At 39.2% G+C, this 17,493-nt stretch overlaps 1 protein-coding gene across 2 annotated transcripts in view; it reads right to left on the bottom strand.

The window, feature by feature from the left end:
• Positions 1 to 17,493, bottom strand: part of Syn2 (Syntrophin-like 2) — a 102,259-nt gene that overhangs the window by 56,796 nt on the left and 27,970 nt on the right. The window contains exon 1 of one of the 2 annotated variants that reach the window (XM_022083564.2): positions 12,978 to 13,179. The exons of the other annotated variant lie outside the window; for it this stretch is intronic. Coding sequence (XP_021939256.1) covers positions 12,978 to 13,043 — 66 coding nt within the window. The 5' untranslated portion in view covers positions 13,044 to 13,179. Of the gene's footprint in view, positions 1 to 12,977; positions 13,180 to 17,493 lie in introns of those variants that run through there. 2 annotated transcript variants of the gene reach the window in all.

Raw genomic sequence — 17,493 nt, forward strand, 5'->3', positions numbered from 1 at the left:
TTGTAACGGTAACAACACAGACTTTTATCCTACAGGTACCTAGTTCGTACTTCGTTAGACGCTCTGTTAGAACTCCATGAAAATCGAGGAGAGAGAGATATATCAATGTGCATCATGACGCATTTTTGGCAAATAACAAGTACACGTCTTCTGGTGCAGTTAAAGCGAGTAAATGTTAAAGTTTCTACAGTTCCCAAACATTACGTCTACGTCATGGAGTGTGACAAACGTGAAAGTATAATGAATCTTCGCGAGTTCTAGACCACGGTTCTAGATGAGGTGGTCAGCTTTAATGACCCGGTCGATTTACTCCCCAAGGTAAATGGCTTTTATTTCACTTTCTGTTCCAAACCATGACAGTCCTCGTTTGTCCCGCTCTGAGAGCAACTGCGTACCACAGGTGATTAACCAACTTCCCAACCGTTCAAGTAATGTAACCTCGCACGATGCTGGTAAACTAAGAGACAAAGCACGCCACAACAAAACACCATTATTTCAAACTGAAGTCTTATTTCCACAGGGAAAATTACAACCGAGACTCAATTCGAGGAGAAATTTCTCGTGAAATTCTTGGAATCAAATTCCCTTCTGTCGCTCCGGCCCGAAGATACAACATGCCTGATCGAGCGCTTCCTTGCATACAGAACGCAGAGGAACGCAAACCAACCACAAGCTTTTTCAATGCAGCTTTTATTAGCACGGCATGGCGTGTCCTCAGGTAGTGGATGGAGAGACAGCCTCCAGATACGGAGAGAAACTACCAATATACTGAATAAGCAGACCGGACAACCGACAAGGGATGGTACTCCAGATTGAAGATTAGACGTGGGGGCTAACAATTCTGCACCGTAAAAAGGCATCCTACGAAATGCACTAATGAAGGACTAGGTGCAGGCAGAACGATAATATTAAAATGTATCTTGGAAGATGTGGACTGGATTCATCTGGTCCAGAAATGCATCGTGTTGCGTGTTAACCGTTTGGTTGTTAGTCCGTCTACACAAGTTTTATGATTATAATCACAATGTTTATTAAAGTACAACTAGATGTTTCTACCTTAATAGGTCATCTTCATCTTTAAGTGGTCGAAACTAATAGGTATGAATGCTATATTGTACACATATTTGAGTCAGATAACATTCGCATGTACTGGAATTTTAACAAACATTGAGACTATAATCACAAAACTTGAGTAGACAGACTGTCAATGTTACGTACTATTAGTTTCTCAATAAAGATTATTCAATGGAGTTGGTTTTCACTACAGTTTTATGTCCAAGTTAACTACTCCTTCGTCATTTCTAATGACTGCTAAGAGTTTATTTCTTATCATTATGATCTTTTCCTGTATTCTGGTGACTAGACAGGAAGGCCTACTTTTTCTAAATTGATTTGTATAGGTTACGACCTCCTTACTGGCTTTCAATGGAATTTATGTATTCCTCCTTTTAAATTTGTTTTTATCTGATAAATGATCATCAAAACAGAACACGTGCCGAACTTACGCGTTCTGTCACAGTTTCTCGTGACGCATTTGGATTTCACAGTAAATCGCTATCCTTTCAGAATGTACACATAAGACGAATGGGAGGAATAAGTGAACGGCTACAATATTTTGACATAAAAATAGTGCACGTAGGTCGAGAACACACTGAAAGTAGGTGCAGTAAGTAGGAGAATTATATTAAACCGAATCTGACCACAAAAAAGTTGGAAAGTTGTGAAGTGGCTCACGTCGGCAGGGGGGGGGGGAGTCCAGTTTGTAAAATTCAACTTGGTGACTAATCGTCTGCACCAATGTCTCCCAAAGTGTTATACGCGTACCACTGGTGGTACGCAAAAAAACTTCAAGAAGTAACCGGCAAAAATAAAATATTAATATCTGTTCTCTCTGCTGTCAGATGAACACTAACAAAGAATACAGAACAAATTCGGTACTGCTGTTAAAGTTCTAAGTTTCTGCACATTTTTAGCTTACTTCATAGCTCTTCTTCGATCCTAAAGCTTAACCGTGGTGTGATTCGACCGCTTGCGACTTAACTGATTCTGATATAATTGGTAGAGGGGGTAAGCCGATAATTTCGAGACTCCGGACGGGGTAGGAAAATATTTTAAAGCTTGGAAAACATTGTTTTAGGCCCATTAAAACAGGGGATTTCTTAGTCAGGTGATTAGGTATATCCTGCATATGAAGTCGGAGAGAAAATTGGGCGGCCCTGAATGATAGTACGAACTTCGTATCGAATTCAGATTCTTTCGTGACTATAAATCTAACGGTGACCCCGCAACAAGCGTGCCTTAGCCGATTTCTTAGAAGGCAATATGAACTGCTGTTTCATACAAACACAAGGCGCATAATTATTGAGCATTACCATCTGAATCCACGTCGCGTGCCTCGTGGACCAATGACTTAGCACGCACGCACCAACTAAGTCCGTCAACGTCGCAAACCGCATAATTTGCTACTAAGATTCTCTAAGCCGCAAGAAGGTCCCGGTCACCGGCACAGAACTCATGAAGTGAAAGTCGCAGGTCCTCAGTTAGCACTTCGTATTCAGGAGGTGTCTTGCAAATTCTTCGTGTTTTTCCTTAGTCCTTCCAGGCAAATCCCAGGATACTACTATGAAATAGGTCACAACCACTTCATAAACATCCCATAAACCTGTCCAGCATCTATAATCACCTTCCTATGCGATACCACACAACTTATAGTTGAGATACAGCTTCATCAAATAAAATAATAATTATTCAATTCAATTCATTTATTAAAGTGCTTGACAACAGCCGAAAAGGCCAATAACAGCCAAGCACTAACAACAATACAAATCTTACAATACTAAAGCAAACAAACAATGAACTGAATATATAAAGTACAATATTAATTTATTGCAAAATAATTAATAAGTAAATAATAATAATAATAATAATAATTATATAATACATGTGGCACTTGCTAAAAACAATATGGATCCCGGAAATAGCTGCTGCCCTATGTACCTTAGGGACAAGGTCTGTCTCGGGTACATGGAAGTACATACCCCATAAAGTGGTGAAGATTTTTTTTATAATAATAACTCTCTAACATTTGGACAGAGGGTGTATGGTAATTAACTTAGAGACAGACAGTGCTGAGAAACGCACAAATTCACGCATGATCTGAAGGGGATTCAAACCCACAGCCCCATCATTTAATTTATCTGTAAAAGAATGGAGATCGCCTTAAGTACCTAGCCACAGGTAACGTGTTTAAAAATACTGATAGGATGCACGTTCTTCTGCATAAATCGTGAGAAATTATAAGAAATCTCGAATTCCAAATGTGACAGTTTAAGAGGGCAGCTTGCGGTTTTAAATGTGTGGGTTTTGAAAACGGTTAACACATATACACACACGCACATTACGTCTGACTTTTCCTAAAGTCAATACAGGAGTATCGGAATAACCACCACAGACGCAATTGAATTAGCACGTCGTCTTAACCTATGCTAACAGCAATGCTCATGTACAACACTGTCTGCAGTAATTCTTCTCACGGACGGGGCGCCGGGAGAATATTAGTACCTGAGACGTCTGTTGTTAGTTCTCCTGCTCCGTGGAAGTCTAACCGAATGTTTGTTGTAAACGAAACTCTCTACATAGGATTGTAGTGGAGGCGTACGGATTTCCGCCGGATTACCATGCATTCTAAACATATAAATTAGTAGAACCGAATGACTGAATTTGTTTCGTCTATTTCTTGGTCTGGAAAACATCCATGCCTTGTCACTCGCTCTGTAAGTAGCTGTTCTTTACCCTTTCCTGTAATCACCTGATATTATTTTTACTCCAAAATTAACTTGTAGCCTAACCAACCTTCTGTAGTGTAGAACTGCGCAGATAAATTTACCTCCTGTGGGATATTTTATATTTAAGCTTCTTATCAACACAAGTCATTATTTCATTACTTTAACAATTCAAGCTATTAACCAGAAGAATTCCACGGAATGAAAGTATTTGTCGATCAAAAATCATTAATATTTGCCCAGTGCTTTAGCTTGCAGGGGCATCTCAGCAGTAAATGCCTCATTTTATTCCAGGCCTATTCATGCCAGACATAAAATATGTTTTTCGCTGTTTAATCGTTTTGAAATGGTACTTAAAACATAATGTCCGTCACATGAAATATAAATTTACAAGAATGAGAAACAGTAACACATCATTAAATCTTCAACTTCTAAAAATGTAAGGGCTCAACGCATTTGCACCGGGTTTGTGACGATAGGGTATTTATGAAATACAAATCGGTAAGGATCAGGAAGGTACCGGCAGTGAAATTATTTAAAGTTATTGCAACAATAATTCACCCGACGAAAGGAAAAATTGACATACAAATTACGCTGAGGGATTCAACTACCTAGCAAAAGCTGTGGTTGTTTCATGCCATACAGCATTTGAAGGCAAATTACTTTCAAACACGCATTCCGATATTTTATTACTTTAAAAAGTATTGTGGGTCCATAAAGTAAGTTATTTTCGTCAACGAATTCGGTATCAATTAAATTCCTTTGCGTAATGAAATATTTTATTATTTAAAAATAGCCTGAACTGATTTATGAATAAACACATCAAAATTTTTCCAAAAGTTACAGTCTTGCAATACCTTTAGAAGCTAGAATAAGCCATTGCACAAAACGTGAGAAGCTTCCCACAAGACTATCTGCTATATACCAACCTACCCTCGAGTGAACCATGTTATCTTCTCATAAAATACTAACACAATTAAATTTCACTGTCGTGGTGCACTGTGGCCCACAACACCATGGCGTTTTGCGGGTGGCAGACGGCTACTACTTCCTCACTTCGGCAACCCAACTACTGTACCCCACAAACCATAGCGACTTTTCGAGAGATCGATATCCAACCTCGATATTTTACGAGTTAAGCGCAAGACGCAAGATTGCGCGTACGAGAGAAGGAAACATATGCCTATGTAAGAGAGCAGGTAACGAAGCAGCGACAGTTAGGGGGAAAGGCTTGGATTCCGGAAGGTAAAATGGATTGTAACACTGTACCTTGAACGCAAATTAATTAGAACATGAAACCTTTGGAATGCTATCAGCTATCGCTGAGATAAGAACACAGGTGATCAGCACATCTCGTTCCGTATCTTCTGTAGCATACCGACTTCAAATCTCGGAAAGAATACGAATCACTGTTGAATTCTTTACAATGCATCCCGTACAGCTGTAACCATGGCAACGCGCATAACTGAATACATGATAAAACACAGGAATTCATCTTGTTATGAGAAGATTCTTTCATAACTTACAGGTCTACTTGTTGAATATAATAAAAATTAAAAACTGTTTTAAAAACGTGGCGGCACTCAAATAATAAAAACAGGTAGTTTTTTCCGAGGTAATAAATTTCTGTTCCAGAAAGTAAAATACAGGTTCAAACAAACAACGTCTATAATGGTATTCACCACAATAAAGAGTTATCTTCTAATTTTTACATTTAAACATCATGTAATATTTAGAATAGCGAAATTGTAACTTGACAGGTCGGTGGTTTTCTAAACGGTTATCGATTGACCTGCCCCAAACAAGAACCAAGTTAGGAAATGGTATGCATGGCTAAACATCTCTGCCTCCAGACTTGTGTACGCTAACGTTGGGCGTCTTTTTTTAAAAAAAGTATTAAGAGTTGAAGCGGACTAGCTAGGACCTTCGACATATAATTTAGTCGAAGTCAACTTAACGAGTTCTATAATTATGAGATGACACCATAAGAATACTTTTAGAAATACCTTGTAAATCTGAAGACGTATCCCATAGGAAAGGTATAATGAACATTACGTGTATGTTTCACTTTTCTCTATAAAGTTTATTCTAAATATTTTTCGGTTCTTTAAATGTTCACCGAGTTAGCTCGAGACATGCGCAGAAACGCTTTTATGTCTTCATGTAAAGTGTTGCCCGATTTTAACCTGAAGAGGCGCGTACCGATACGTCGAATTCTAGTAAACATTTCCTACCAAATTTCATCAATGTACATCCGGGGATTCTTAAGTTGTTACATGCATACTGATGGAGTGAAGGACGGACAGACAGACAGACATGGAGTAAAAAAACACAGGTTTTGTGAACTTCTGAGATGAGAGTGATACTAGCGCCACCCAACTGTATAATGTTGAATATCTTCCGTTAGTGTTAATGAACTTGCTCTAATTCTCGTATCATTTAACTGTATCTAGTTGATGCTGCCCGCTTTATGGTGGGATATTGAACATCCTTCTGTGTTAATCGCTGAAGGCGGGTTTAGATTTTGAAGTAGGCCCACATAACTTTTGCTGTAAAGACGCTGCATTGTAGTCCAATAAGCCACCACACGTTCCACTGTGCACATGACCCGACTACAGATCACATTAAAAAAATTCCAATCAGCAATCTTGTTTCAACCCTAACACAACAGAAATGGCTCTTTTTTCCGGCAGATAGCAGTGTTCAGAGATTCATTCGGTTTACAACTTTTATATCTGACACAAACAGGAAAAGGTTTCTATACCAATGACCCAGAACGTTAGGTTCTTGTAACAAAGTTTGTGGAAAAAAAATGCATCATATGCAAGACTGTCTCCATAGGTTATTCGAGGCTTCGTGTTTTAGTCACCAGGTTATTGCATTCAGTTCAATTCCTACTATACTGCAGTGTAGTCTAGCGTAGCGTACTGATAATTTTCAAGATTAAATCTTAATCTTAAATTTTGTGTTTGGCAAAAAACTGTCAGATCTCGGTTGAGTTACTGACTATCCTGACTCAGGTATTTCGTGGTTTTCCTCAATATAATCAGGTCAGCGTCAATGTAATATTTTAAAACTAGCCATAACCGCTTCCTTCCAAGTCATTATTTGCTCGTTGTTGATAATTATTCATGTGTTAATGTTACAAGTATCAGTCTATAAATGTGTATAAATATACTTCATAAACTATTTCCAGTTAGTAGATAAAGTGTCAGTGATTTAGTTCACTTTATTTTGCCTGTTCCTGTAGCCACGTCTGACGTAGGACAAAGTTTTTCTGTATCTAACAGGCCTATTGTGATTAAGTTGTGAGAAATATCAATGCCACAAAGAGGCTTCGACGTATGAACAGCCAAATCGAATTACATCGGTTATAATGAAAAGTTGCATTTATCATCCGAAGCCTACGTTCACATATGGCCTAACTACATCGAAATTTCGACACTAACAATTTCAAATTGGTTTATTCTGCTGTAAGTAATAAAAATATTAATGAATATTTAAAATAATATTATCGGCTTTATGTAATATAAAAATGTTACGAGGAATGCACACGTCACTGAAATATTAAATATTTACTTCAAATCCTACAAGATAGAAATTGTCATAAGAAATAAGAACGTTACTTAGTTATAAGTATAAATGAGATAATATTTTTAATATGACTCCAAGAATTTCAAAATAATTAAGTTATAAGTATTAACGATTTGCCGACTAAGTACAACTATTCGATTGGTCTTGAAACATAGCTGAAGTTATTTCAGAGCGATTAGTCATTTGGCAGAAAGGAGTATATGCAGCAATTCTTCGACATAAATAGGTCGACGTTTATTTTTACATATTTTTGTTGCAAAATTACAGAGGTGCAGTATTTAGACTGCCCTCTTTTCTCCTTAGTGTTTTACTATCGGCTTATTGATTTTTCCATCAAGTAGCACTGCTAACGAGGGATCAGTGAATACCCATCCACACAAAAAAGGAAGGTAATTTTAAAATCTGACCAAGAATTTCTGCTGTAACGGAGGCACATGCTGTTGCTGTTTGCGTCGGATCAGCCTTATTATGGAGGACCGCGAAATGAGTCTCAAACAGATGTGTCTTCCCTCTCACCAGTGTCTATCAGCAGCAATAAATACCTGACATGAAGTGTTCTATCACAACAGAAAAAAGCATAACTGAATTGTAAAGTAAACAAGGCGATAGATATGTGGTGAGAACATTCAGCCGCCATGACCATTTCTCTATGCACGATCACTTTGTCGTTCGTGGTGTTTCCTTGTCTTAGCGGCACAGCCGCCAAATATCCCAACTGTATACAAACTATGTGAATGTAGATTGAAGATATTTAGTGGATCAGTAAGTACAAGTAATTAAGTAGGATTTGAGGTTTTCACGGCGGTGAGTACAAAAATGGCTGTCTTCTGGGTTGTTGTTCCGTGTAATCTGGTAAAAGTTTACCGACGTTTCAGAGGTCCTTGCTGCCTACATCATCAGAGCACGTAATTAGTTTCGAATCTTCTTCAGTAACCCGAGTCTCCTTTTAAAAACGCTGATACGAAAAAGCCGAAAGTATTCTGAGCCACTTGGTTCCAATCCACTCATCACATTATTTTCCTTTAAGATCCACTTTAATATTATAGTCTGGCAATAATTATATTATTACTGACTGGCCACCATATCGTTAAATGAACATAGCAAAACTTGTATAGAGCACATATAGTTCCTGACATGCGGACGGACAGACAGACAGTCTGAATAGCATTACTGTGATTTTATATGTTGTGCTGTAAAAGGGAGATTCACCGAGTCAATGAAGAATTCTAACCAAAATTTCATTAAGCAGAAAAAAATCAATAACTCGTAAAAGTAGTTACTGTACAAGAACCGTTGCCTGTCCTTATACAAGCCTGAACGAAATTAATGGCACGACAGACTAATATAAATCACTCTGCCAGACGACACGACCCCCGTCTCAAAGAAAGATAAATGACAACAGTAACTGAATTGCTTTATCATTAAAACGCAGAATAACACTACGAACATAATGGATGACAGCAGGAAACGAGACTGTAGTAACGACCGCATATCATTGTCACTTCAATTTCTGACGACACATTGTTGACTCAATGACGATTTCGGCCGGCTTGTACATGTGTGAATTTCAGGGGTGGGCGGAAGTGGTAGAAAGAAATTTCAACTTTCTGAAATCGGTTTCTTCAGACTGGTCGAGCAGGTGAGATGTTCAGACAAGTAGTAGACGGGACACAAGATTAAATACGTGAGATTTCAGATTCTCACGACGGCGAGACGCTACACCGTTCAGTCTCGTGGGAAATGACCGACGTTTCAGAGGTGCTTACTGTCTCTATCGTCAGGAATCTGATAAAACAAAGGTCGTCCAACACCATAAGCCTGCCCTTGAACATGTTCTGCATTCCACTGCGTGTTGGATGTTCAGAGAGCCTTTAATTCAGACTACTTGCTTTACACCAGAGTCGGAGAAGTTGCCGCACGCTGCAGGCGATTCATACCCCGCACTGAATTCAACTCGAACGACATTCGGTCGATACAAACCATACTAACGGTCGCGAGAATTGACAGGCTTAAAATTGTAAGTACTTAAAGCAATAAAATGCTGATTCTGGATCGCTCAAACACTGGAACATCGGATCGGATCTGTCATGTGCGATGGATGCTGTGATCTTCGTATTTTCTTGTGTTTATGTTGTGTTCTCTTATTTTTTGTGATTGTCTGACCAAACATCAAGGTATGTCCGAAACTTCGACTTATTATTTTTAAACGTTTTACAATACACAAGGCCAAGCTGTTCACACCGGCAATACCGTGTTTGCTGGACCCCGCCACTGGTCCTTATACAGAGTCAATATTAAACCTATTCCTGAAGGACCTCTTCAACATCATCTTCCCATCCAGGCCTACGACCAGGCTTCCCGAGTGGTCACGTTCCTTCAAGTTTTATGCCCAAAATGAGGCACTTATTCCTCATCCACACAGAACAACAGCTAGAATTGCAGTACTGTATACTTTAATCCTTGCGATTTCATAGGTCGGACGAAGAAAGATGATTCTGAACTGCGTGGTAAGAAACGTTTCCCGAATTCTGACTGCCTTTAATTTCTTCGTGCATGTTATTTGGATTTCTTACCATCATTCCCAAATACCTTAACTTTGCCACATTTTCAAAGAATTTATTAACATCGTGATCTTGTGTTGCGATCTGGTGCCGAGACAAGAACTTCTGCCTACACTTAGTTTTTTTTCTGTATTTACTTACAGACCAACCTACTAGCATATAACAGAACCTCTGCGTTTTTGCGATATTTGTTTCCACTCAGTGAATAAACATCATCATAGACCAGAAGCTGATGTGCTCTATTCAATTCCATTCACTCTTTAGTTTCTTGGACCTTCCTAATGGCGCACTCTAAAGAAAATCTGAACAGCAACGGTGATAAAACATCTTCTTTCAGACCATTATGAATAGGCAAAGTTTCAAACAAATATTTACCTATTCGGACCTTACTACAGGTTTCTTTTAGACACATTTTAATTAGCCCAACTATTTTCATGGGTATATAACATTCACTGAAAGTTTAGGTTAACGCGTCTCCCCCAACAGAATAGTAAGCTTTGTTGAAGACTATCAGGTAACAGCTATATACGGTCGCATTGTATTCCAAATGTTTCTTTAGTACGTGACTGATACAGAATGTCTGACCAGCAGTTAGTTAACCTTTAAGTCGAAATCCGCTTTGATTATAATCGATAATTTCGACTACATATGGAATTAACCTTAAGGGAAGGAAGCTGCATAACTATTTCCTTTAGAACCACTTTAATATTATACTCCTATCTATGCTAGTATATTCCTAATAGTCTCTTGCGTTCAGGCGTTCGAATACAAATGTTGTACCCATTTCTCATCTCCCCCATACGTACTACATGGTCTGCAACATGTCATTGAAGATGCATTACTTGCGCTCACACCTGGATTTCTTTCCGTCAAACTGTGGTGCCGTCAGCGACGAACGTGGTGAGCGCTTCCATCAAGACATATCAGCGATGAAGCATAGATACAAAAGCAAATGGAGTGCCGCCATGTTAGCCGATTATTGTTGAATGGTGAAAAGGGGTGCTCTAGAAGCTAAATATAAGCGAAAGACGAAAAGGATGCCGTGTTTGACAAAGGTATGTTCGTAGCTATATCTTACTGCCATATATAACTAAAAATACCTTGTATAAATATAACAAACTACTTTTTTAAAACAAGAGCCAATCTGCCAATTTAAGCACTATTTCCGTGTTTAGCACCCCAAAATATATAAAGTAAACTTATTTTCATGCCCATAACAAGAAATTACCCAAAATTTGTTGCACAGTGCGATAGAAAGAAATCCGAAAAATTCACTGCTGTTCAGGATACTATCAGCAATATCACCAAACGCACTAATAAGCGGCTCGTCTTTTAGACACCCCTGGCTTGTTATTCGTTCTTTAATGACGCCACGGCCACAGCCTTTAAAATCACTCACCATTCATGATAACCTTCCCATGAAATTCCACCCTATAAATTCTACAATTGAAGCGACGTCGTTAAATATCGAAAAAATACATTCATTTAAAATCCAACATTTTCGTATCTTTCCAACAGTCCCATCCCGAGACGGAAAGCTTTCACATTCGGACGGGCCGTAATGCAGTCAATAACGTGTGGCAGAATATTGGACAGCCGGGAGGGGTGGAGGGAGGGCACAGTAATGATTAGGAGGAAAGAACCGTTCTGCCAATTCAGCTATTTATTTCCGATCTTGCGATATCGCTAAATGAATCACAGCCCCAAGAAATAATACTGCAAAGTTTCATAGCTACTGCACGATAAAACGTAGACCGCGCAAGCGCAATTAATACATGAACTGTTGCACTGCTCCTTGAAAAAAACAAAAACGTATTCTAGAGTCTTCTGAACGCAATGTGCGTGTTCCTGAAGAAGTCGATTCGAATCTCGGCTGAGTAATGTTATCATGATTATCTCAGCCTATGCATGCGAATAACGGGATCATCCCTTACAACAGAATACACCAGCCCCAGATTATCCAAATTTCAGGATCATTTTTTCATCTCACTGAACGTTAGTTTTAAAGGCGTGTAAAATAAATTAATTTATAAACCAACATATAAACCAGTTTTCATCGAAGGGATGCCCAATTAAACTTGACATAAAGAGGATAGTTGTCCTCTGGGCTGTTGCGCCGTGTAGCCTGGTAGAAATTTATCGACGTTTCAGAGATGTTTTCTGATTCCGTCATCAGGGCGATCACCTTGATGGAAGCAAGGGCCCATATCCCCGCCACGAGAACCTCAAATCTCTCTAACAGAATTATTCTTTCCTTCCTTTTTAACTACATCTTAAGTTGCGTAGCTCTCCCATTACTTCTTACAGCAAGCATAGTCAAATAACGCACATGTGACTGTAATTAACAGTAACTCCTGTTCAAAGCTTTCAATCAAACACGCTTTTGCGTTTTGATTGGTGAAAAAGTACCTATATATCATACAATTCTGTCTAAACACTTTAAGAAGCAACTGACACTCCCCATTTTAACATCACGGTAATTTTTCTTTCAGTCAAACAAACACGCCAACTCTACACTTGTGGAAATGAACTTCATTCCAAAGCACCAAGATCGAATACCGCCTAACTTTCCGTGGTTTTCTCAGTCCCTCAAAGCGAATGTCTGTTATTTTCTTGCAAGAAAGACTTATTTCCTGGCAACTTACAGACCGCATATTCTAAACATTATGTTGCTTCACAACCACTGCAGACGACACACGTTTTAAACATCATAAATCACCATCCCCTGAATATATATGGCAATCATATTCATCCCTTGAAAAGTACAAGTTTCTGGAAGGATTAATTTGTGTTCGTGTCACGACATGCATCGATACTCCTATATGTTGTTGGCCAATGCCCCTTCAGACTGAACCGATAAATTTCGTTATTATTATATAGATGCAGAACTACTGTTGTCCAACCACGAAACAAGTAACAATCTGACCTCAAGCTATACAGTTTACAGTTTTTTGGGTGAATGAATGCTCTTATACGTGCAGGAACGGGCAGCTTCTCAAATAACCTAAACAATGTAAACCTGATGACAAATTCTGCCTACCTTCAGATTGTTGTCTATTTTCTGTTCGATGGGAGTGGCCATTGTTGTAGCACCACTGATATGCATCACGTTCACTCACTATTAAACACAAGCATTTCCATCTCGACTGGTCAAAAAATGCACTTGCATTTCTATCCCGTGCGTACACTAACTTATCACCATTTGCTAGCAGTGCAATGCTAACATGCGCACAAAATCATGTTCTACAGCTTCTTTAGCTTACTATCGATTTTAGTTCCCGTGTCTAACGAGAGATGGAAGGATGGGTCACGTTCGTATGGCCGATCGATTAGCATGAACATCAAGAGATCAAACAGAAACGCGCGAACTGGTTTGGATGTTACTAATTAGCCTCATACTGAGCTTCCTTAAAATAAAATAAAATAAAACTGTGAAATTAGTAATTTCTTGTATCATGCATTTTACTTAGTGCTTGATTAAATTTATTAATGTTAGGCACATCCTGAAACTTGACAAACCAAAATTTCTTTCAACCGGACACCTTTAATACACAAGTTTCGAGCGCCACCGCCACACCATCATCAGTGCCAGACTGTAGCACATACTTCCTTTCTTGTCATTCGTTACTTAAGCGATAGATGGTAGCGCAGAACACTTCCTTGGCTACGGTCGATATTGAAACAGATGAGCGGACTGTGGCTCAATAGTAAAAGGGACCAAGTTCAAACATTGTACAATAATTTTAATTACAGTAATGTGTAGTAATACTTCTGTTTACTCATAAGCGTAACAAAGCAAGTTAATGCAGCACTTTCAAACTGAGTAAAATCTTGAAAAAAATTAAATAATGACGTCTATATTTAAAGAACTGGATTTAATTCTAAAGCTCATTTTCTTGACACAAGATATCATGGACGTAAACCACTTCAGTCTTGAGTCACCCATGCAATTCAAAGTCGTATAAAAGGGCTTTTCCTCGGAAAATTATTATTTTGATTGTTTTCACGTGTAATCTTGTTCCTGTCTCTGAAGTGGTTTTAAGTTGTCTGGAAAACTTCGCAAGCCATACATTTCAAATATCATTCTACTTGATTTAATCACTTTAATAATATTTTATAAGTAATACATACGAAGCTCAGCATTCCACAGTTTTCTCCAACGTGCTATTGCTTTCTCCCTCTTTAAGTACAAACATTCTTCTCAGGACTTTGTTCTCAAACACTATAAATGTTCATTCTTCGCCTCGTCAACTTTAACACAGACACAAAATGATAGTTAAAGTTACCAACATTTCTCTAAGACTGTGTTTTAACTTTGCATTTGAAGGCAGAAGACGGGATACGAAAATTAATGGCAGTTATTCCCCGAATTTAATCTGCTCATAATTTCTCAGGTCTCCGTAAATGTTCGGCTACGTAAAAAAGAATGGCGTACATTAACCAGTAGGCCTAGCCTGCACAAAAATCCCTCGTTAACCGCTGATGCTACTTTCTTAACAAATAATTTTGTTGACAAAACAGCGGTTAACAAGACAAAGTCCTCGTGAGAAATTGGGAACTAATGAAACAGTGGCCACTGTTAACAAAAAAAATTAAACAATAAATTGCATGTTCCTCAACTAAGCTTCTATATGAGAAAAATATTACTTGACATCAAAGAACACGCTTTCAAGTCGTCACTACCTGACAGTACCTTCCGCTTTGAGCAAAGGTTCAGGTTAATGAACAACGTTAAATTATGAAAGAACTAGGTACGGCGTATATTACAGACAAAAATTTTAAGGGATACGTGGAAATAGTAAGAGAAATTAACACTTTGAAGTCGAAGCTCATGCAAACAGTTTTAAACATTCAGTTGCTACAACAAAGAAAATACAGCTCGTCTTACTTTACAAAGATCAATTTGTTAACGTTGATCAATAAAATAATCGCTGTTTGTTGAATCATACGCAACTCTTTAATAAAATCTGAGGGTAGAATGTAAATTTATTTATTTTAAAGTAAGTAGTAGACCCTAACATAGTTGTCACTACATTTAAAGGTTTGAACCTGGTATTGTAAGAGCGTCACCTAAACTACTGATGACTGATTTTATTTTTAATAAAATTCCATGAAGTTTACAAAATTGTCGTCATTTGTAAGCTCGCAGCCGAATACTGTGTCAAATTCAGACGAACTGAAGTGCACGCAAGTGATTACAATTTTGTGAAAATTGCTATTATGAAATCGTTTTGCCCAACGAGGACCGCCACTAAAAGGCCCTTGGGTGGGGGAAGGGGGAGGATGTGGTTGAAGCGCGGCGTGGGAAAGGATCTGCGGGCAGCTCACACGCGACGGAAGCAGCACATGGGACTCTAGTTCCTCGGAGGAAGTAGCGTGGGCATACTGCTCTTCCTCCGTGAAGCCACTGCTAAACCGTGCCAGCTATGTCAATGTAGAGTAGACTCTTAATCATAAGTTGCAGTGAAATTATCTGAAAACATAAGAAATCTTAGTTTGGAATTTCCATTTCTGTATGCCAGTGCTGAAATAATCAACTGTGTACAGCAGAGACCTCCTTCGGAACGTAGTGTAACTCTGAAATATAAAAGGAATTCCCCGGCTTTCATGGAACCCACAAGTTTATTTTGGTGCTAAACACTGCCTGCCATTACTCCCCACTCTAAGCCAGATGAGCCTAATCCACTCCCAAATTCTATTTCCATACAATCCATTTAAATCTTATTATTCTTCTACTTACACCCAGGTCTTCCGAGTTACCTATTTCTTTCAGGATTTCCAACCAACATTTTTCTAGTTTCTCATTCCCTTGCGTGCTACATGGACCAACTATATAATCATCCTTGATTTGATTACCCTAATATTAACGGCGAAGAGTTGCCAATTGCAAGCTACTGCCTTAAAAGAGTCCTCGACTTTAACTTATCCATACCCAACACTTTATAATCATCCTGACAATACTACCGGCTTAAAAGTGGACTTATCGCCCTGATTATGGAAACTGTAAGCAAGTCTGAAATGTCGGCCAACATCCCAGAAAACAGTCTTCTTCGTATTCGTCAACGTGCGAAACTGAAATGACACCGTGTCTCCTTTATTTGATAAAATTCTTGCACGGTATTTAACTGTGTCCTTACAGTCAACTGCACTTCCCTTGAGCTAGAGCACCACTCCACAATCTTCGAGACTCTGACTGTGCGGCGTGTGTCGGAACTGCTGCTGCCCCACCCAGTCGGCAGATGCACCAATCGGCAGTAGTTCACGTCGTTATAGCCCCGCCCCAAGCTCCATTCTCCAGTCAACACAGTTTCTCTACTAGACGTCGGAAGGCATCATTTTTCGGCATTTTCATTACTGGGTTCCTTAGTCCCCAGACAGGACCCGGCAGATTTCTGTGTTCCTTACCACGTATGGATGGTTCGCACTTCCCCTTCGTAATCCGAAGATTCCATTCCGACTTTGAGCAAGGATTGTCGTGTTTTTTCTCACTCCTTCCGGGCAAATCCAGGGACAGTTGGTCTCCATCATCAGGACGATAAGTCTACAGTCTATAGAATAGCCTACAAACTAAAAAGTTCAAAGAATTCAAGCTTAGAGGCTGCAAAAGTTTGTACACTAAACAGATTGCATGTAACTGAGAGCCGGTCTCCAGACCGATATTTGAGCCCGGAACCTCCAGAGTACGAAGCAGGTGTCTAATAACTCAGCTGAGACGATCGATGACGATGGTATTGGTACCACATCGACCTAATAAAATGATTAATTAGTCTGAACACAAGTTACAGTTAAAGACACGAAAGGGCTGGACTAACCCGAGATCGAATCTTAGCAAGGACAGGGAGTGTCCTTTCACCAGAACGTCCGGACCGGCTCTGGGACCCACTGAGTCCCTATCCAGTGGGTACAGCGTTCTTTTCTTCCGGGAGATGAAACGACTGGAGTACGAAGCTCATCACTTCTACCAATTGCAGAAGTTACGAATGAGTGAAGCTGTAACTCCACGCCACCCTTACACCTTCATGACTTACGGCTTAGGCACAGGGACCACTTTAACTTTTCAGTCTTATGTCAGTGCTTAGATTCCTGTTTGACTATTTAACGACACTAAATTGTGTACTGATTCATTTGCCACCGTATCCAGACCGGCTCTGGATTCGACACAGCCTGCTATCAATCAGGGACTCTATTCCCCGAGTGTAAATTGGCCCGAACGTGAAACTGACAGCTCATCTACATCTCGTGGTGATGTACGGAATGTGAGCACAAAACCACTCCCCGTACGGATGGAAAAGCACAGGGACTATTTTTCCTTTGCATGATGATACAAATAATCTTATCATCGTTTTAACAAGCGACTAATCTGCAAGTGAAAGATGATTTTCAATTTTCGACAAGTATTTTTATTTGCATGATATTTGCTAGCTCCATTTATTATGCAAATGCTACGTCTCCACATTTGTGACGTGGCCAGGTTATCATTATTTCGTAACAATACGTTGACTGCTGTTCGACAGACGTACGGAGAGACACATCGGCGTTCGCCTTTCGCCCCCTTC

Source organism: Zootermopsis nevadensis, unplaced genomic scaffold, assembly GCF_977971745.1.
Source record: "Zootermopsis nevadensis isolate Lab colony 2312 unplaced genomic scaffold, Znev_1.0 Znev_ptg000017l, whole genome shotgun sequence".
Lineage (NCBI taxonomy): Eukaryota > Metazoa > Arthropoda > Insecta > Blattodea > Termopsidae > Zootermopsis > Zootermopsis nevadensis.